This window comes from Diadema antillarum, unplaced genomic scaffold, assembly GCF_040938485.1.
Source record: "Diadema antillarum isolate AM-2024a unplaced genomic scaffold, OU_Dant_1.0 seq00000205_RagTag, whole genome shotgun sequence".
In the NCBI taxonomy this organism is placed as follows: domain Eukaryota; kingdom Metazoa; phylum Echinodermata; class Echinoidea; order Diadematoida; family Diadematidae; genus Diadema; species Diadema antillarum.
In genome coordinates, this window is record NW_027271264.1 from 2711975 (window position 1) to 2735633 (window position 23659).

Sequence of the window (23659 nt, forward strand, 5' to 3'; positions counted from 1 at the left end):
GTATTAAGAAAAAAAATCAATTCTTATCAAATTTTTCCGTCGAATTCTGGAGTATTGTTGACAGAAAAAAAAAAGATTCCAGATGTAAATGATTTCACTGGAGTGCTCGTATAGGGGTAGGCTTTAATGAAATATCAACCTGTTACGATGGAGGAGTATAGACTGTTTAATGTCTTATATTCCATTGCCGTTAAGTTATTCATGCATGCATATTCATGCACGTGCTTTGTACAACTTTTGTATATCTTTTATACCATGGCATGTATTTAGTCTCATATCCCGATAGGGGGTCGAAAGATTCAATTTGAATTTTACAAATCTTACGAAATGTTTTCAAAGAATCAAGCATGTTTCAATTCAGTAATGCCGCAAATACTCATCTAATCACACAAGGGACTTTCACCCTGTCTATTGTGAATATAAGGTATTTCTAAATTGTTGCTGGTTTCATTTTTTCCGTTGTTGCTTAAATGCCTGCTAAAGCACACACACACACACACACACAGTGTGCCACAGTGTGTTACACAATGTAAAACATAGTGTGAACAAAATGTGAAACACAGCGTGAAATCTCTTCACATTGATAGATTCGAGCATTGTTAACATTGTGAACAAATTGTGAATAAGCAATCCACAGCGTGAAACATAACATAACTATGTGTGAACACTCTGTGAAAAACCGCACTACAGCTTGCAATCATCTTCACACTGTAAAATTCGAGCGTTTTCACATAGCCGACTATGTGAACACACTGTGAACACACTGTGGTACACTGTTCTTTCCAGCAGGGATATAATATTACAGCAATATTTAATTCTCTTAAGAATTATGAAATAAACAGAAAGACAGATTATGTTTCTAAGTAAGATGTCCATGCTGAACTACACAATTTGCTAAGAAATATTCTTGTTGAAACTGAGAACGAAGGAGACAACTACGAGCGTTCTACAACTATAGCGATAGCACTTTTCAGTACAGAACAGAAGGGTATAATCATAGAATGGTTCAAAAATACGCTTTCAGTTGGTCAAAGGCCCCATAGTCATCCTCATTTGATTGGTCATTTCTCTTTTGTTTGTGCTATTTCTTTTAATTCCATTTTGGGAAAATAATCAGCACTGCGCATTATATATATATATATATATATATATATATATACATTAACATGTCATCCAACATTGTTGACTTTTTTTGACGCTTAATCCATTTGCTTTTTAAAAGCAACAGCACAGTAAATAGTCATTTTCATGATAATTATGATTCATCAATAAGACCTTTTTGCAGTGTAATAAAACACAAAAGCAAACAGAACGTTATAGGGTCTTTTTGTATCCAGTGGCTTTGATCTTCTATACATCCTGGAGGATTTCAGAGACTTTTTCTTGCAGTACAGTAATAAAGCAGTCCAAAAAGTTTCAAGACTGCCGTATTTTCGTATGAAATTATGTCTATAAAACACCAGTCCATTTCATATAACTGCTTTAAGAAAACAATAATTATAAAACTTTATATTGATAATTATAAAAGTTATTATATAACTTTATAACAATAATTATGAAACTATAAAACTCCATAACATTCATATGAGGTCAGATTGTGATGAAACTTTTTCCATTCTCTTGGATTGATGATTTCATTCTCAGACTGTTTCTGACAGCCAACTTGAGGATGGTATAGAACTACACTTACACTTAGACAATTACGCACAATTAAACTTAAATAATAATGATAATGATAAATATGTACACCTACTTCTTTTACACAACACAATGACATAGGAAGAGCGGAATTTAATGCGGAAGTATGACACCTCATTATCACATGACATCACTAGGAGAAATGATCATTGCTTTATCACATTTTTGTCTTTTTGTAACTAAGGGTCGATTAAGATTATTGCAAATGAGAAATCAAATTATTTCAAATGGCGATATATCTCAAAACATATACAGGAAGATTCCAAAGAAGAATTAAGAAAAGAAAACAACAATTGGTGAGATAATGGAATGATACAAAATACAGGAACTTAAAATGTATGCAAAAAAAAAAAAAAACTTCTAAGTGTGTATTTGTGTATAATGCGTGCTCGTCATGTTAGATGGTGTGCGTGCGCGTGCGTGTGTGTGCAAGGTGGGGGTATTAAACTTTCTTCATATCAAACGTATTATGGTTAATGGCGCGTTGTACCGGCGAGACGCGAGAGAGGGGGAAAATAGCAGACTGGTTATGATTTTTAGGGGTTTTTACCCTTTTCTCTTTTTCTTTCTCATTTGCTTTTCCGTTGACATCTTCATTATCTATCTTGTCCCGAAAGGACCGAATTGTCTACGGTTGTCAGCCTTGGCGAATTTTCCCGGCATTAGCAGCTTCTCGATCAATGACAAAGATAATTGACGCGTAACTTACCTTTATCCGTGTTGTTTTTTTAAACAATCCGCACGTGCTAAAGAAAAAAGAAAAAAAGAGGTGATGGCCGCTTCCAATCGAGTTTAGTTATAACGCATTGCTACATTTTCAACCTCTCTTTTCTTCCTTCCTGCTACAAACTGCTCGTGGATATCGATTTTTTGCCTAGCTCTGCTCCCTAAATCACCCACATTTTTTTTTCTCCGTCCGTCGTCTATCGCTTTTCATTTTCACGCGAGCACAACCCTTCGCACGCTCGACTGACTGACATACCGCTTTTGCTAGTTCTGCGCATGACGTGTGATTTGTTAAGGAGAAGAAGAAGGGGGAAAGCCCTCTGACCGCTTGGCATCTCCCCTGATTATACCTCCTTTTCATCGTCGGAGCACACTCCACTCGTCTTAAAAGACCGTGCTAGATACCTTAATGAAGCGGCAAAAAGAATAACTTCTGTCGAGGAAAGGACCCGTCGTCGCCATCCTTCATCAGCATCATCCATTAAAAAAAAAAGAAAATGCCTAGCTCGTGCTAACGCTCTGTGATGGTTGTCGAACTACCCCAAGAAGATCTCGCAGACGTGAAGCGTAGTCAACTTATCCGCATTAACTGTCGGGACCTGCAAAGGCATCCCATCTCAGGATATTTTGGTATCTTTGGTAGAAAGGAAAGATTGTGTTGACCACAGGCATGATGACGACCGAAGAAGTGCCGGAGCAGCGCTCGGACAACGAATCGGTGGATTATAGCGCTGAGATGTCCGGGGACGACATCGACGAGAGGGCGTCACCGGACTCGTGCCGTGATCAGTTGTCTCCGTCTTCCACGACGTCTCCACTTCATCATCCCCCGCATCACGAGGGTCATAATTTTCACCATTTCCATCACCATCATCACCACCACAGTAACCACCAGTTCAACCACGGCTTGCCAATGGCCAACGCCTCCGTCGTTCTGCCCTCACCCCATCACCACATCATCGACCACCGTCAAGAAAGCCACCAGTCCACGTCATCAACCACCAGATCGTCATTCTCTATCGCAAACATCCTCAGCGACGGACACACGTCGACGTCGAATTCAAAGACGGACTCTAAGCTCGACAACGATAACATTGACTCGAACAATAATAGCAATGTGGAAAGCCGGTTGGACGGGTCGCATAACAAACTGGAGATCGACGATTCCGCTAAAATCACAGATCGGCAGTCGCCGAGCCGCGTCGTTCCGAGACTTGAGCGGGAAGGCCAGGTCGGCGTCGGCCTCGTCAAACCCACAGCGGTCAGGGAAATTGGACCCGTAGCCTCAATGGGGCCGCTTGGGCCCAACGGATGGAACGCGGGCCCGTTGGGGTCCCCGCTGGCTGACTACCAGTACCACCTCGGCGTACCCCACTCTCTCACGGCTGCCGCCGCCACCCCGTGGTCGCCATGGTGTCAGCCCGCTGGTTTCGGACGCCCGCCCGTATCAGGTACGTCCTCCACCTACTCCTTTTCCCTGTACGTGTAATCGTTATTATTGACTTACTCTTTTTTTTTCCGACAAATTCTATTGCTTCATACTATTTCTAAGAATGCTTCTATAACTCTGCTCTCTTGCGCATTTTGATTCAATTTAGCTGTATCTTGGCTACTACTTTTGCTGCAACTTCTGCTATTGCTTACTGCCTTCACTAAAATTAACTAGTGTAATGATTCCTGATAATCATACAAAAACTACTAAAAAAAATGTATTTGTATTGTTATCGTTTACTATTTTTGATGATACTACTGGTATTACTACTACTCCTTAAACTACCGCTACAACTTCTTTCGTTTTTTAATTTCCTTTCTCCATTATTTATAGGCCTACTTTACTACAACAACATTAAATATACGATCACGTCTGCTACATTTCGTGGAAATATTCCTTGTACTTCGTCGTTTTGCACTATCACTATTACTCACGCTCTTCTTCGCGCATTGATTTATCTGATGTGACTTTGATCAATGATGACACAACCTCTCCGATAGTAATTAATTATCTCGTCGGGTGTTTCATGTATGTGTCACGTCATCTTTGCAGTTCATGACAGTCATACATCACAGTCCTAGAACTAAACTTCACACGATGTAACACGGGATATATTTTGAAATTGAATCCAGTCGTGGCACACTTCTTCGAATGGAAACCTCACCGTGGTGGTACAGCAATGTGCTGTGTAGAATTGCGTGATACGTGTACTCTTCGAATCTTTTAAATCTCCCAGAAGTCCTCTTTTCGATGGAAAGAAAAATTTTTCTCCTTTGTTTTTTTTTTTCCATGGGAATGAAAAATGATAAAATTGAAATGAAGATGAATGTCCCTTTGTCTCTACTACGATACTTTGCATAAAGTTTATTGCCTATGAGGAACACTTTGTTGTATCGCCAGTAGGACCTTGGTCCCGCAAGCTGCTATATGAAGTTAAGAGTATATGAAACTATATTTTTGAAATGAGGAAACACAGATATTATACTCAACTCAAGATTTCAAACATGAAACGTCAACCCTGATAATCTGAGTTGTTGTTGTTGTTGTTGTTGTTGTTGTTGTTGTTGTTGTTGTTGTTGTTGTTGTGTTGTCCTACGTATAGCTACAGGGCAGTTACCTTGTTTGACACGCATATACAGCTGCATTAATGACAGCAAATAACGTCGCCATGAAACAGTCATACAGGAGATGACATGAATGAAACAGAAGCTACAAACTCAAACGGTTGTTACAGATCTAATGAAGGTACACTTTTGGGGGCTTTTTGGAGGGTCAAATAGATCATTATCATTTGGTGATTTCTGAACAGGTTCTTGGCAAATTTGATAAAAATAAAGATATCAAAAGCAGAAAATTTTACTAGGCAATCATATACAGATATAGCCATTTATTCCGATTCCAGATGCTCATTCATCGATAAGTAATTTTGCTGCACTCATCTGATAGGAAGCTTCATGGAAATGACAATTAACAATATAATTTCCACGTGACTGTGGTGTTTATAATGTCTATAATACGTATATAAAAAGGGTAGATCCTTAGTATCTTAGATTGTAGACAAGCACAAAGTGAATTTGTATACACAAAAAGTTCAAATCAAAAGTTCGGGTGTGGGGGACACGTCGCTTTTGTTGCTGTGGGTGCAGTTTATGAAATATTTATTTTGATTGACTTGACTGTCAATATTTGGCTAAAGTTTATTTCCAACGTGTATAAATCATTTTTGTCAACTATTTGCTCAAGATAGTGTCATTTTCTTCAACCTTTGCTCCCCAAATACTGAACATTTTCATCATTTACACTTCTGTGAACAACAAAAAAAGTATGGGTGTGTGGGATACGTCGCAGTTGTTGATGGGGGTACCGTTTACGTAATATTTGTTTTGATTCATATGACTGCCAATATTTGCCTTAAGAGCCAATGTTTCTTATTGTTGTTTGGTAAATCTAAATTCACTTCCCACGGGCCCAAGTCATTTTTGTCAACTTTTTGCTCAAGATGATGCAATTTTTCTTCAACCTATACTCCTCAAATACTGCAAAACGTCATCATTTACACTTCTGTGAGCAACAAAAACAATTTGTGCATTTTATGAGTTCCAAGAAAATATAGATCTTTGGGGACTGTTAAGTGGACCATCTGGAATATCAGCGATGTTTTATAGGCACTGCAAAATTAAACCCATTCAAGAATTTCTATATTTTGTACATTTGCATATGCTTTTGCAGAGAGAAAGACAAGCTCTTATTTACTTCTCACCTGCCAAATTCCTTCCCAGATTTAACATTAACCACAAACCATGTGTTGGTTCCCTTTGTTTGATGGTTTGATTTGTTTATTCACTAATTAATTCATAAATTGCTCAATCTAGTCGATAATGCAATGATGATGTGTATGTCGGTATCTACTTTATATGTATTTATAAAGATTTGTTCATGGGATGGTTGTCTTATCTATGTTGAACAAAAAAAAAAGAAGCCTTCGTCATTTTGTCTGCACAGGATGCTTAGTAAAGCAAGATTGTCATGTGAACGACATTCAACAATATAACACAATGAGAGTAAGACCATAGTTATATACTGCAATAAGGTCTACTGAAGATTCTGCAACCATTGCCAGTGTCCTTAAGGGTTCACTCCCCCCCCCCTCCTTAGTACAATGGACTAAAGTGGTATTTCTTATAAGGAAAATGAAACAAAGTCTATTGTATTGTAACTAAACAACACATTAAAGAATAATACAGATTATTAAACAAAAAGACGTCGTCTATAATATTCGTCTGTTGAGAATGAGAAGGGCGTTAAGTGGTCTTGAACACTATGGGTTTTCTGGCAACTTAACGCCCTTATCATTCTCAACAGACGAATATGTAGGTTCTTTCCTTCGGGCTTTTCATTTTTTGACCAGATCTTTGGGCGGAGTCATGGAAAAAAGTTTGCATTTTTTCTTCATTTTTTAACTAAATCGGAGAATCTGGGCTAAATTTAAATGATCTTCACTTCAACCATAGCGTGGTACTTTCATGTTTTCTAAGGTTCTTCGAAAACCTCACACTGTCATTCAGAGATAATCATGCGTCAAAACTATCTCACGAACCCAAATTGCTTCCATTTTATAGCACTCTTACTGGGGTTAATCTTTACATACATCTTCCGGCATAATTTGTACTCAGAGGAACAGCACTATAGGAGCCCTTTGACATACTTCTTTTATGCCACCATTAAGTGACGGTTCACAAGTGTCCCATGTATCCATGGATTTCCCCTTTTTAATGTGACATTAAATCCCTCCCCCTTCCAACTCATTATCCATTAACTGTTATCAGGAGCTTGTCTTTATGGTGCCTTCCCTTTCCGTTTAAAACCATGGAGCAAGCTTGCCCTGGCACCAGAGATTAATATTCATTATTCATCTGCAAGTTCTCAAGGGAGTCTTAACTGTCATAGATTTTAAAGCCTTCTTGTTCTCCTTTTCTGAAAAGATGAAAGAAGAAAGATGAGTTTGAGGGGGGCAGACAGAGAAAGAGACACAAGAAGGGATCGGGGCCGATTAAGCCCCTCCCAGGGTCCGGCTGAATACTACCTTCTGATCGTCTTCTTCTGAACTACTTCGATTAATGTGTCTTGACAGGTAGCCGGCCCTCCAAACCCTTCTCCCCCGCTCCTCTACAAACACTGTTACACGCACCAGTTCACATCGATCAAATACCCACATCGATCACCATCGAAATGAGAAAAAAAAAAGAAGCAAGTAAAGAAAGAAAGAATGAAAGAAAGCTCGCTTCCCCTATTGATAGTTCTCTGCTTTGAGATACAACACCCGAAGATGATACGAGAGTTACTAGACACCCTTCACCCTCTCCCTTATGATCGCATTTCTCGCTTTCATCTATGTTTCTCACCGATAACATTCTGTTATATCAGCAACAATGCGACTTATGGATTTTGTCCCGTCTGCCACGACTTCGATAGCCGTCCCAAACAAAGCCAGAAAACCTTCAGAATGTTCTAAAAGTTTTAATTCATGTCACGTCGATACTTCAAACGGGACAATGGGGCAGGCATCGATCGAGTAACATTATATAGCATCCTAAAACATACTGTCAATAGAGCGGAAAAACACGTATCCTCTTGTCGGGTGAAAAAATGCAAATGGACGAGAAACGGGGACGCTCTGAAAGTTTTAAAAGATACGACGTTGAAGATCACGACTTGCCACCCAAACACACTCCCACTTTTGCTCTAATCCGCGTAAAGTGGGCCACTAACATAGGTGTCTTAATCACAATTTAGCTCGCTAATGGTCCAGTTATGTTTGTGTTAGTGCAATCGTTTCGGTGACTGGTTTCCATCAAAGCCTGCTCTACTGGCCATTAATAATTCAAATGGCGGCCTTGTTGTTCTCTTATACTCGACCACTGAAGCCGGGCTAACTTTTTATTGAATAGCAAAGGGAAGCGCGCAGATCGTCTTTGACTGACAATAAAGGCTTAGTCGGATTACTTGTACAGTTATTGATATATGCCAGACACTTTAATCTGATGTCCCCTGAATGGTCCGGCGAGGGGTTTTTGTTTGCGTCGAAGGTTTTTAAGAGTGTTTTGCTTGCGAAGCTGGTACTGGAACTAATAGAAGAGCAGGGGTTAGACAATAGCGGTGCGCATTCGTTTCGATTGCAGGTTGTTGGAAGTCGGACTGTCACAAGGCCAACGTGAATTTCCTTTCAAAGTCTTCTTTGTTTCACGCCATAGAAAGAGAGAAGAAGGCAGAGAGACAGAGAGAGAGAAAAAGAAAATGTCGAAGGTAAGCTTTAAGTCGATGTCAGACCCAACGAACATTAACATTAATTATTAGTTTGGGACTAGCTGCGTGTCCTCGGCTAGGTTTAATCCCACCTTTGGAATAAATGGTTTTGTTATAGGGGACGATCAATACCTCCATGGGCTTATTATTTAGTTTTTCTCTTCAGGGACCGTATAATAATAATGAACTGAAATCGCACCCTGGTTAATTCTTTAGAAAGAGAACTCGATAAACAAACATCCCATGCATACCTTTCTCGATGAGGACAATCGACGTGAGATGATCTGCTATCGGATATCATTCAAAATTAAAACACTCTTGAGGACAAGCCCCTTCATCGAGATTCCTGTCAACAATCAGAGTGATATCATAACGATTTATTTCGCAACACAACAGGACAACCATTCACGGACATGATAAATATTTTTTCTCCTTTTCTAGTGGTACTGAATAAAGCAAGAATTGATTCGGATCTAACGGAGAAGAACGAAAGCGCACTTATCATTCGACCCTCAGACACCGGATTCTGATTATGAACACTGAAGCATCTGAAGACAATACGTGTTCACACAACCATTCTTTTTCAATACGACTCGATTCAATTCTTTGTGCGTACATCACCTTTTGAAAAAATCTAAAGCATAACATACAACGACATAACACCCATAATTTTCAGTATCAAACGATTTACCTAAACATATTTCAACGTTCAGAGATTTAACAGTGATATATGTCACCGTGCATCACAAAACGAACAAAAAGTCGCACAACTTGATTTTACGTGAGGACTCAAAGAAGGTGAAATGGGTCAACCGAGTCAATATTGAGTTTTTCATATTTTCTGAAAAAAAGCTATCCTTTTTCTACATTATTCTTTAGTTTGGGAACATAACATTGATGGGAAAGTGTGTTTTCAGCAGTTTTTCTACAACCCTTTTATTAGGGAGAATAGAATGATCGGGTATGTCTTAGAGCCCCTTTTAATTTCTTGAAATCCTTTCAACACTCTTCACTTTCAAGTCTAATAAATTTTGAAAGGATAATACTACTGCTTTGAAAGTTAGCATTAATCATGGACAGAATGTGTATATAGAATATGCTCAATTTCAGCTTAATCCAATAATTCCTTCATTGTTGTTGCTCCGATGGTTTACATCCTGTGTTTTGTCCCTTTCATTGCACAGCTAGCGCGTCTTGGTAAAGATTAAACGCTTGAATATACCCTGTACTTCAGAGCCTCTTTTCTCAGTTCACACTTTTCCAGAGTGTGTGTTTTCTTTCTAGTACTTAGATAGGTTAGGGGAGTCCATTTGATTTGATTTATACATCATTTTAGAGCTTAGAGTCTGCTCTTTAGGAATCTGCTCTTAACTAAAAATCCATGTCTGGCGATTTATTATTTTTTTTTGTGTGATGCAAGGTCACATATGTTCTTGCTTTTAAACATCTTCCCCTTCTCGACTTGTAATGGTTTGATTTAATTGAATAATCTTCAGCTTCATAAGGATTGAACTTTTGGTTTGAAATTTAAACAAAATCACCGGTGACAGAATAATCTTTTACCCTTTCGATGGTCAGCGCTAAAGACATCAGACTCGAAATAATTGTGTGAGCGATTTCTCACCAAAGGGTTCACGTTTATGCCAAATTCATGCTTGTAGTTTTAACGAGTATTTTTTCCCAGACCACACAGAAAATTGGACACTCACAATACTTATACAACTTTCGAAATATAATGTTAAGAAAAAGATGAAAGGAAAGTCACTATTAACCACACTGAAGCAGAAAACCTTGAATGACGTTTGATGCCTATTATTCATTTTTTCAATTCGAATTTATTTTCATATTTCTCCGCCAAAATGCATAAAATATGACGAAATGGAATAAAATCCATTCCACTGGGATATTCAGTAGAATATAACATACTTACAATATGACAGTCAAATTATCGACAATTAGATTTATCTGAAAAATGCAAGAGAAATGTAATGCCACGTACTTAAAAACAAGGTTGTTAAGCGTACGTCACGTTAGATATTATCCTGTGCAGCGTATTGACAATTTAATATGTTAATCATTATCGGTGCATTGTCAAGTATATAGGCATAGTGCAAAAGTCATGATTATCAATGCTGATGTTGTCTGTATCATCATTACTGTCACGTGTTTGGATCATCGTATGTTGACAATAATGTGCACCATCTCCACTTTCAACAATAATTCCCACGAGGAAGTGTGTTAAAGCTTAAACAAAAAATTCAAACGCTTACATTGAAACAGTGTGACTGATGATATGCGTTTATCTATACTTCGTTAATATTAACATTTGGTATTCTTCTTCTTTTAAGTATAAGAAAGGACAACGTTTCTTTCCTCGTCTTCTCATTAAAAACCTTACTACATAATACATTATAGGAAGAAAAAAATAGAAGATTTGCTTTTTTTTCAATTTCGCTCCTGTAAAACAGAATGTGGCATAAAGGTCTTTCATGGGCCTTGTAGGTATAGAAAGATCAACCAGTTAATATAAATATATACATAATTATGTATATATATATATATATATATATATATATATATATATAGATGACGAAGTAGCGTGGTAATGCATTTCAGTCCAACAGTGCTATTCATTCAGACCAAATTTTTGACGAATACATTTGTCTTCCTCAGGGTCGACAATGACAATTGTAATTTTTTTCAATTCAATTCAATTCATTTTATTTCCATACTTCTCATTTATGGACACTATAACAGAAATCAAACAAGTTCTTTCACCTTGTAAACAATGTGCAAAACACAACAATATACATGGTGATAACACAGTAATTATATGTAATAACTGGTCAAATTCGAAATCGAGATGGGGTTGATCAAAAAAAAGTATGGCGGGACCTATATGAAAGCAAGCTTGTTTGGCTGTAAGCCCCGAGTAATCAGTGTTTGTGAAAAAGAAACGGAGAACGGATAGTAGATAAGACCAGATGATGTAAGGCTGCCAAATAAGAAAAAAAAAAACTAAGATGTGAACTATTACTGTGACCGAGCTATCATTGGTTTCAGGAGTACAACATGATTTGCATAATCATAAAGCCTACTTTGGTATATACACTATAAACTGTTGTTGCATTAAAGCTATGTAATGGCAATGACAATGACAATGATTATTGTCATTGTCGACCCTGAGGAAGACGAATGTATTCGTCGAAAATTTGGTCTGAATGAATACCACTGTTGGACTGAAATGCATTACCACCCTACTTCGTCATCTTTTCTCTACTGGTACCAACACGCGGACTACAAGTAATTTTAGACCAGGGATGAGATCATGTTATATATATATATATATATATATATATATATATATATATATATGTATATATATATATTATATGCATATATATATATATATATATATATATATTATGTGTGTGTGTTTGTGTACGTGTGTTGTTTAGACTTTGATAACAAATTTGTTGAATTCTTTTCTCTTGTTTAATTTACATACACTTCCACGAACACACATGTATGATTTTGTATACGTGTATATGATATAGACAGTTATCTTTAAACGATAATATTTTATTATTATTTTATATCTATCTGTAGGGTGGCTTCTTCTGTGCTAGCAACAATTTTCAGGAAGGCCCAGACATAAGTATTCCGGACATTGTTAGGCCATTTGTTTTTTTCAACTGAGTAGGCCTATTTTTCAACGGGATATTTCATAAAGACTTTAAGTTAATTTTAAAAGTTAAGATCAACTTTTAAGTATGGTATGCCACTGGTTTCCCTGTTCAATTTTATCAGCCTTTCATGATCCGCTTTACATTAAGTTATCAAAATTTACAAATAAGTCATCTGTCAATTACTTTATTTTTGTATATCAATGGCTGCATGAAACGTTTCAAAAATTTCTTTTAGGTATAGAGTACCAGTGAAGACACACGCATCATGCCATAATTTTAAGTTGATCTTAACTTTTAAGATCGACTTACATTTTTGCGTAAAACACTCCTCTCAAATCATGAGTCTAGGGCATCTTACACTATACATCGCATTATTCGGACACAGTGCAATTGTGTTCCTTTTGTTTGAAACTTCGTGTTGACCAAGTCAACCTAGGAACTATCTTCCTCTTTTTTTTTTATAGCGTTTTCGCGACATGATTATACAAAACAAACTAATCGTTTTACATGTCTGCATGCTTATTCCCTGACTACTGATCTAGAGTTAAGGTTATATCAGGTTGCATAGGACAGAATTCCCTGCATTTATGAACATTGTAATATTTAGAATCAAAACATTTTAGGGCCTATGTTTGGTTATGAGTAGGTTTACGCCGAGCATGCGTGTTCTACTCTTGTATATTTGTTTGTGTTTCTTGATATGTTTGCAGTTTTTTGTAAACTCTATTCCACGGCTATATCACGGGTTCGTTTAAAAACTTGAACTTGTCTTTCATTCCCGGATAGTGTTGAAGAATTGAGTAAAGTTTCAGCCCTAAAACTTGATGTATCTCTCTCTAATTACGCGTTATGCACATCTTCCCTTGCACCACGTTCTTCCACTCCGAAAAGGATCGGCTACATCCCCACTAATACGTAAGCGATGGCCAAGCAAATCAATTCGCCCCGTCTGTTCTTTTTTTTTTCCTTCTTCTATTTTATGTGTGACAAAGCTCAAGTGGCGCACACGCTCCGCTCAACGCTATTACTTACCTCTGCACGTAAACCGGCGATACGGCTCCGTGTCGCAACCCCCCTGCAGGTATGAGACGGCCCAACACGAGACGAGGGCCAATTATGGAACGTTGATTTGGGCATTGGCCCCCCAAAAGACAATCTCTGCCGAGACAAGTGTGACGAGGGAGAGTTATGTTGGTAAAGACGGGACAGTCGATTAGAACAAGTTTAGAATTACTCGCAGCACACAGGATACCTTCAACATTGATCGAAATCATGAGTTGACGTTCCAACGAAGCTGCACAGTGTATTTCCATTCCTGGAGCACGGAAGGTTAAAGCATTAAAAAAAAAATCTCTTTGCATGAAGCAACAATTCGAACAAGAGCGAAAATATACCGTGTTTTTGTGGTAGAAAAGGTGATAGTGGTATTTATCACTGTTGTAGCAGCAGCGGCAGCGTCAGCAAACCTGTTTTAAGAAAAGGGATGATATCAGATTGATGGAGAAGTTGAAAAGAGAGTATGAATTCAGTAGTAGTACTAGTTTGTCTAGAAGTAATTGATGAGGATGAAAAAAAAAGATACATGTACTTTAAAGACCAAAGGAGAATGTAATAACATAGAAGTAGTATAGCGATGTGTGCCATATATTATGTTTATGACTATTGCAACAAACCATTTTCAATTAGTGTTGATCCTAATATCAGGACCATATACTGTTACATTTACAGTCGTTGTTTTCATCGCAGCATCGTTATCACTTGATACTAGTACATATCATCAGTACCAAAAAAAAAAAACAACAACAACACACACACAAACAAACACGAAAACGACATAGTGCAAATATCATCCATACTGCTTAATGATAATAATGATGATATTGATTGTAAATTTATTTTGCGTATCAGTTTCTATAATAGGACTATACTCAACTGGGCATGGCAATATAATCAAAATGAAAGGACAAACGAATGACATGAATCGATTCTTAACTGAAAGAAACTTACATTGTAATAAGGATATACGTACTTAATAATAGACTGATAATGATATAAATCGAATCTTAACTTGTTAACTCATAAAAGGTAATTTGGAAGCCTACAGAAATGTGTTGCAACAAACATGGCTATGGAAAACTTTCCTGAAATAGATGAGTTTTTAGAAATTTTGGGGTGACTATGCCAGAGTTTTGGTGCAACACTATTAACAAACATGACAAAAGCACGAATCTTGAGGAAACATAAGCCTGAACATGTGAGTAAATACAACAAAATGTATTATTTTTTCCTGAAATATTACCTTAAAAAGATAGTATTGGCTCTATTGAATGTAAACTTGTACCAGAAACAAACTTCCAGAGAAGACCCGAAGAGGGGCATCGATGATAAATGATAATTAGGTTGCTGTACAGGACGTAGTTAATCAGCCAAAGAAAAGAATACATATATTGGTTTGACTCGACCTGTCCGTATAAAATGTTGATCCAGGGCAATGACATGGGGAGTGTTGTATCTTACAAGAGTCATTTCCCCCTAAACGTGCAGAGATGAGTTGATTTGTTTGTTTGTGTTTTTTTTTCAAAGGAAATGAGAGCAACTGTACCCAGATCGACGATATTGATGACGTTTAGGACGTCGACGTTAAAAAGCTGAGGAATCTTTAAGCATATTAAATCCAAAACACACACACACACACACACACACACACACACACACATACATACAAACAAACCACGCCACCACTATGCTTAAATCGACAGTAATAAGCTGTTGATAGTAATTGTTTACGACTCTCACATTTTGATGAAAAAAAAAACGGTTTATTGGCATATCAATCTGATACTGAAATGGGAGATATACAAGAAAGATTTTCCTTGACCACTAAATGAGATAGTTACCATGAGACATAGTATATTACATAATCAACTGATGCAAGCAACCTGGGTTCCAAGTCTTGAAATACATTCACTAGGAACAGGTGAATTGAAAAGCTATGTTCTCAGGGGGAGAATATCCATTAATTTGATTTTATATCATTAAACTGGCCTGTTGTCACAATTATTCTAAAAAGGCTACGATAATTAGATAATAATTCTTCGCTCAAAGAAGAAATACACAACCTTTCTCAAGACAAAGTCACACACGAATTCTCCTGGCTTGATATAGTCTCGACAAAGAATCTATGGGCTACTTGTGTAGTCTTGTCTACCCTGAAATGCTTTTAAAGATCTGATTAATGGTCGGAAATAGAAGGGACAAATCGATCGTATAAATACCTATTTTCAATAAGTGCCAGTTGTTCAAGTGAACAATCAGTCTCTTCAGAAGTCCGATCTGTTGATGTGTGCAACAATAATAGTCACACAGGACGACCAGATAGGAGACAGATGTAAAGGCGCCAGTAATAGTCCTGATAACTGATTATTTGCTGGGTTTACTGTCCTTTCGTCTTTTGTGATTTTATTGACAATTGCTGTGAGTTAGACTCCCGTCCGTACGACAATACCGTATGATACGAATGACTTGTTTCGACGACACCAACACAACTTTTTCGGTGACGTAACTACTACAAAACGCATGTTGTTGTTGATGATATCTGAATACAATAATTATGTAGTGCAATTTCTGAGGAATGAGATAGAAAGTGTGCAAATGACAAAGAGGAGGGACAGGGGAGGATAGGTAAAAAGATAGATGGATAGATCGGCTGAAAGAAAGAACGTTAGAGAGAGTGAGAGATAGACAGTTATTAAAGTAAAATGACATCAAAATTAATGTATTGGTAGAGAGAGAGGGAGAGAAAAGGAGAGGGCAGTGAAAGGGAAGGAGAGATGGAGGAGAAAGAGAGGGAGAGAGGGAGGGAGAGAGAGATGGGGATCAAATGCTGATCACTGGGCTAATCCGAAGTGAAAACATCGCGTATAAAATGACGATAGGCGTTCTTTCGAGAAAATATTCTACACATTATGCTGCGCCATTTATCGATCGGTGTCGGAACAGTTACGGCAACGGTGGCGGGTGATCTTCGCACAAGCGGTGATTGCCGTTATCCGCTGAATCCCGTCGCCTATTCATACCCCTTTGCTCTTTACAAAACTTTTACTGACATTATGGAGACTGCACACTACTGTTTTGGGTCTGTCTTTGGCTTACCATCAGCTCCCCACCCCTCCCCCGTCCCTTTGTCGCTACAATTTCCATTACGCCCCATCAATCTCATAAATAGCAATATGAATTAGCGTTATACGTCTTAAAAGTAACGAGGCGCACTCGGTTCGATAAAGAACGGCAAAATGCGGCGTTAGCTTATGAAAGAATTTACAAAAAAAGAACAAGATAAAATATTTGAAGCAAACTTCCCTGATCATTTAAAGCCCCACAAAGTCACTTAGCTTAATACTATTTTTCAGCACGTCCAGTCATGCCAATTCAGGGTATTTGCAATGACAAATAGCGCGTTTACTAATGTGCAGAACAATGATGATCTTTTAGCGGACGCCTCCTTCTCCTCCCTCCCTCATCGTCCCCGTTGGAGAGGACGCACCGAGGCGTGATTGTTCGAGTCCCACCACTTAGCGGATGACTTTTAAGAAGTCAGACGTTTGAATGACGTGCCGTGACTTCGTGCAGGTGGTAGTCAAGCTGAAAACACGGTGCTCTTAAATACCCATCCGTGCTTAGCTTCTTGGCAACCCTTTTTTTTTCCCGATACGCCGAATTCACGTCTGTGACACATTACGGCAAGATTCAACATGTACAAAACCATGCTTTATATGCTGAGGGTACGTACCGTCAAAACAGAAATATTCATTAAAGTTAATCAGTGAAAATTAAAACTAGAAACAGTGAAAGAAAGAGAATGAGAGGGTCACCTACACGGGGTTGCCTTTCAAAGTTATGGACTCACAGTAAAAGAGAAAACGACCTAAATATTACACATTAATTACTGACAACGGTTACAATTCGAATGATATTGACAAAAATATCAATAACATGATAACAGCGATAATAACAATAAGAAGAAAGTAACAGCAATTCAAATTTCTTTTCAGTGTCAGCTCTGTTTATCTGTCTATATTCTCACATAGACACGGGCACATTTTCGAGGACATAGAATGTATGCAAACAACCAGCACAAACACGTATGAACTAGGAAGCAATGGCTACTGCCTTTGGATATGACGGAAGGGAATATGATATAGTTTAAAGTTGCAAATTCTGTGCATCTAGGAGGAGAGGGAAAAGGGTCAGGTAGGTGCAAGTCAAATCTTGTCGAGGAAAGTTGTGCAAGGTATAACCGCTTATCTGAAACTATCCTGCACACATAGTTGCACCCCCCTATATTTCATGTTTTGTTTGTTTGTTTGTTTGTTTTTTATTTGTGAATGATATAAAACCCTCAAGATGCCTGACATTGTAGCTTCATATGGCGGGGGGGGGGGGGGAGGAGGAGGAGGAGATTGATCGCGCATTTAATATCATGCATCGCATTTTCTTGAGAATCCTCAAACACAACTTCTGTAGTGGTAAGAAGAAAGCAGTTTGCAGCGGTATTAAAGTGAAAATTTATGACTCTTGCATTAAGATTTCTCAGAGGGTTGACATGGATGAGCCCCTTTTTTTTAACTCTTACACCAGACTGAACGGAAGCCTCTCTATTTTTTTTCTCTATTCTTTGCTAGGCCCGAAGCCAGTCGGCAGGCGGCCTAGAAAACCTGGCGTCGACCGCAAGCCGCGTCAGGCCTACTCGTCGAAACAGTTGGAACGACTGGAGGAGGAGTTTAAGGCCGACAAGTACCTGAGCGTCAGCAAGCGGTTGGAGTTGAGCATGGCGCTCAACCTGACGGAGACCCAGATCAAGACGTGGTTCCAGAATAGGAGGTGAGTCAAAGTAACACCGCAACAACCGTAACTAGGACTCTTCTTGTGGCACCATTGGAGGAAGGGGGTGATGGGGGGAGGGGGCGCAGGAAAGGCCAGCTACCGTAAAAAAAAAGAACAGGAAGGGGAAAAGAGTACTCAATCATTCGTTCATTGTATTACAGCTTCAGTACATAAATTCGTTTAGATAAAGGAGTTTATTGAACTGTGCTCTCGATTACATAGTTGAATAGATAGATAGATAAATAGACAGATAGATAGATAGGTAGATAGATAGACAGATAGATAGATAGGTAGGTAGATAGATAGATAGACAGATAGATAGATAGATAGATAGATAGATAGATAGATGTAGATATAGATGTATATTTTACACTAAACAACATTTTTCTCTGGATAAATGCAAATTTAGTGATGTTCATCCATGTGTATCTATACAGTATGTCCCCCCAAAAAATTACAATCGGATTTTCGCATTGATAACACACAATATGATTAAACTGTCTAAATGCTACTTCAGGGTCTTAAAATGTAACATCTCAGCTCTATTTTGCAGAAAACCCCATTCAATTTGGTTAAGTGGTCACACAGAAATATGGATTATTGTAAAGCATGTCATGAGTCTGACTCTTCCAAGTTTAGCGCTTGAATGCTCTTGGAACTGCATATTAATGTGTAAACACAATAGACAGAACTTGGAGGGAAGAGATTCCTGACATGCTCTACAAAATCCTCATTTCTCCTTGACCACTGAAGCAAATCGAATGGGGTTTTCTGTAAGATGTGGGCAATGAGTAATAGTTTCATACCCTGAAATTGTATTTGGATTGATTCCCTATTTTTAAAATTATCATTGCGGAAGGTCCCGTTGTAATTTGTTGGGACATATGGTATAACATGGGTGTATAATATCACAGTGCGCGAGCTACACAAACATATTCTAAGTTTGTACTATTATCTCTCAGCATTAATTTGGTGTCACCGCCCCGGGCTGAGTCGTCGTATAATAAAGAACACGTGACAATGAAATTGATTTATCCGAATCACCACTTACTTATAGTGCAATTCCGCACAATATCAGACAAGCAGAATGATGTATACAAGATTCGTCAAAATCGGACATGAAAATAAGAAACGTATGGCATTTTAAAGTTTTGAATGTTTTCACTGAATACATCATGTCACTGCACAACTATCACACTGGTTTGCACCCCAATATTTTATCTTATTCACGTTTCTGGTCAATGGTCTAAAATTTTTGGCGTCATTCAGTGGTGGTTATCGTCGCCAGCTAGGTTATGAAAAAAACCATCGTAACTTGATACGAAGGATACATCTTATTCATACATCTTATCAATTTAGGTTCCGTGACATTTGCTACTGCGACAATATTGCTCCCATGAAACATCTACACGCTAGGCCAAACATAAATTCTACCCACAAACATAACCCAGTGGTCTAACCCTAACCCTAATCTTCATATCAAACTAAACCTAAAACCGGCCTATCACAAGCCTAACCCAACTCTTAAGTCCTTGGAGCAAATAAGACCGTAGAAATTGTCGTAGGAGCAAAATGTCGTATCACCGATTAATTTCATGTAAGAAAGAAAGAAATATAAATATGGTGAAGACTTGTGACACAGTGTTGGCAATGGTTGATCTGTGCGCTAGTGACATCATCACTACTACCAATTTGAGCACGCCGTTATGACTGATATTACTAATTTGTACAAACGTGAGAAACTTTGAAATTCCACGACTTTCTTGTTTCAGTTCCGACTTTGACGAACACTCTGCCATTCTGTCCATCGAACTTTAATCAGACACTTTAGCCAACATGAACATGGCGTGCAATGACTGCACTTAATGGTCATGCTAATCCGACATCATTGTCCATAAAATGCATTCTATTTTTAATAATGATAACGCATTGACAGTGATAAAACAATGCAAAAAGTTTCGCAAGGCAATAGTAGATGTTTCCCATGAAAACTTATACACAGATATATACGTATCGAGTGTCATAATAGGTGGATATAATATGAAATCAGAATTGTGTTAGAATTTTGCATTAAAAAGATAATTGACGATAAACAAATGGACAGTATGACGTTTCTTTCACTGAGCAATAGTTACGAAACAACCAGATATGTTAATGTTTCCTGTAAAGCCCCTTTTTTTTAAATCTCAGAACCCGTAACTTAAATCATAATGTATGATAGTAGCAAATGAAAAATCAGAATGATGCATACAACAGTTTACTTCTTTGGAGTTACCAAAGTCTAGGGCGAATGCCGAAGTCTCCATGTCATTTTGGACGGCAAAAACTCGCAAAGCAAACCTGACAAACCACGTGACCTGTAAGACCGGTGTTTTTGCCGAATTTCCCACTCTTCATTTTCTAATCAAGTGGAGATGACCCCCAAGTAAATGCCCTTGCCGCCCGATCGAAACGTTCCCGTCCTTCTCTCCCCTTTTTCTCTTTTTTTATTTTTGCTGCCAAGATTGCGCGAAATAAAGCCAAATTTTCCCTCCTTGCAGAAAACAAAACAGGAGGTAGATGAGTTTCGAATGACGCAGAAAACTATCGAATTGCTTTCCGATAGTCCGGGCCCTACGGTTGGAACCACCGTCAGCCAACACACTTCAAGCGGAAATGCCTCTATGGTGTCTCAAAAGCGTCGTCTTACTTTCCGTTTTCCCCCTTTTTTCCCTCCTTACTGGTTATTTCTTTTCTCATATACTTTTTTTTTTCTCGTGTTTGTTCTTCATTTTTCTCTTGCCGACGGTGTCGGCTACAAGATTGCGTACATGATCACGTGGCTTATATCAGTTCCAACATTGTTAGATATTTTGCTTTGTTTTGTTTTGTTTTGTTTTTTTTGTTTGTTTGTTTGTTAGTTTGATTGTTTTTCACAATCGACAAACTATTCGGACGTACTATCATCTCTCCAAGTCTCAAATCCTGTAAAGAATATCATGACATGATTTGAGCAAATATCTTCCAATAGATAAATCTTTCATATACCTCCTCTCTCTTTCATTCTCTCTCTCTCTCTTTCTTTTTTTTCTTTTTTTTTGGAAGCACTTTGATTGAAGTAGGCTCCGATCAACCATTATTGTCATTTTTATTCATGAGTGTTGTGTCTTGGAGAACACTTTAAAGGGATCTTCTTCTCTTTCCAAGAAACTCTTCTCTTTTCTAAGTTTACTTCTCTCCTTGTCGCTTCCTCTGACAATGTCTGACATGGAAGATGAGGTGGTCAATAATTTCTGACAAGTATGATCTTCACAAGGTTTACTTTCCTGCTAATCTTTATCGCAGCAGTCCATGGTGGATGGGAGATTAAAAGGGAAGGTAAAATTCTGATTGGGTCCGATCTTTGAGACTTTGATTCATGCAGCTTAATTCCGCGTTCCAAAATCTCGGCACTGCTCTTTTTTGTTTGTTTGTTTGTTTGAAAAACCTCTAGAATTCGTCCTTATATCCTCGTCCTTTTGTAACGAATCCTTATACATCCTTATTATTCAGGTATTCATTCATTTTAGGAGGATTTCAGTACAAAAAAAGAAGATAAATAGCTGAGCATTTTCGTTTTATCAAGACAACTTGTACTGTCTGCAATGGGAAATTATGGGTTATTTTGTACGATACGACGAGTTATTACTGCACAGATTCCTCAACTGATTCTGTATGTGTATTTTTTCCTTCATTTTTTCCATTTTTTTTCTCCCTGTAGCGGCGCAATGGCAAGGTCCTCGTCGATCGCCAAGATGATATTCTGCAACCAGCTAAACTAATTATCCATTTTACATAATCGCCATAAACTTGGCCCATCGGGGATGCCGAATGAACGGGGTCAATTGAAGAGTTGTTTCGCAGCACGATGAGTCTTTCGATGCCAGTTTGAGAAAAAAAAACCCCAAAACAAACAAACAAATCTTTGACCGTTGCAAGTGCGTGCGTGCGTGCGTAGGCCACCAAAGACAAAGATTACATAGGACAAGAAGACAAGTAACGTACATATTATATAAATGGAGAAAGACAAATGCCGCTCTTCGCGATCGATTCAAGGCGACGCCGCCTCCGTTGAATTCAGTGCGCAGCTGTCACTCGCCTCTGTGCACCTCTAATGCGTTGCCCGCGCGCACAAATACACCTTCACATCTATAAACATTTTATATAAAAAATGTCTAGTCTCTACAGATAGACCCACGTCCTCTGATAATGCTAACAAAAATACCAACGTAACAACTCTTGTGTATGTGGAGTGTTGTGGGTTTGAACAAGCTGAACTGGACCGTCAGTTAGCTTGTCAAACCTGAACTCACCCATACTTCACGGGGTCTGAGAGAGACAAGACCACGTCTAAACGCGGCATTCTTGCACTAAAACCGACTGACTTTTTGTCGCATAACCGCACGACGCTGTTACGCCTCGGCTGCTCGTAGATTGGCAAATCGGATCAATTATTGCGCACCTTGGAAACCGCGCGAGAGTGGTGTAACCAATTAAATTCATTTTAAGATCTCGCCTTTTGTACGGCCTGGTCGACAAATTGGCGGTAATGAGTTTCAGGGGGAATTCTTAACGAGCCGTCTGCGGTTATTTCGTTCCGTTTGGGAAAGAGCATCGGGTTCGGCATGAAGAAATCCTTTAATAAATCAGAAACGCCACTCATCAGGCGTATGAAAAATCGATGTCGGTTTAGAGAGCCTCAGTCGATGTGCTGTGCGTGCAGTCCAACGATTTGCGCATGCCGAAGAAGCTATTTTGCATACAAAACCTTTCTGCTACTCCAGAAATACATGTTTATCAGTAATCTTTGCGTGAGTTTCATTCTAGCATTTCAGATTACAAGCAAGCGATTGTCTGATATGGAACCCGGAAGGTTTTTTTATATAGTTTATGGGGATTTCAGTATCTTGTAGAACACGGGTTAATGTCATTAAATGGTTATGGTATGGTAGTACGAGTGAGATGGGAGAGTTCCACCTCCCTTTAGAACTTTTTTCCTCTCTTTCCCTCTTTTTTTTTTTTTTTTTTTTTGGGGGGGGGGGGGGGAGAATTCTAGTGCCAAAACACTCTTTTTTTCTGCATGCCTTTCCTTGAAGCAACGGAAGTAGCGCCATGTATACCATACCGTCACACCTAAGACTAGCGTAGAGGCAGCAGGTTGCAAGCTGCATTATACACGTCACACTCTGTCAGGCCATCGAGTGCATTTTTCTTCCTTTCGTTCTTTCTCTCTCTCTCTATTTTTTTTTCTTCACTGGTTCCCTGATTGGCGTCAGGTTATTTCGCTGCGAACCCACAAGAATCAATGTTTGCCCGCGCGCACTTTTCCCTCCAAAAAATCTATACTTAA

The 23659-nt window shown here is 38.5% G+C and overlaps 1 protein-coding gene across 1 annotated transcript in view; it reads left to right on the top strand.

Moving 5' to 3' along the window:
- Positions 1–3094: 3094 nt before the first annotated feature.
- The window catches only part of LOC139728913 (uncharacterized), a 30149-nt gene continuing 9584 nt past the window's right edge, over positions 3095–23659 (top strand). Inside the window, exons 1-2 of the mRNA XM_071639844.1 lie at positions 3095–3875; positions 18090–18288. Of these exons, the coding sequence (XP_071495945.1) occupies positions 3095–3875; positions 18090–18288 (980 nt within the window). The remainder of the gene's footprint in view (positions 3876–18089; positions 18289–23659) is intronic.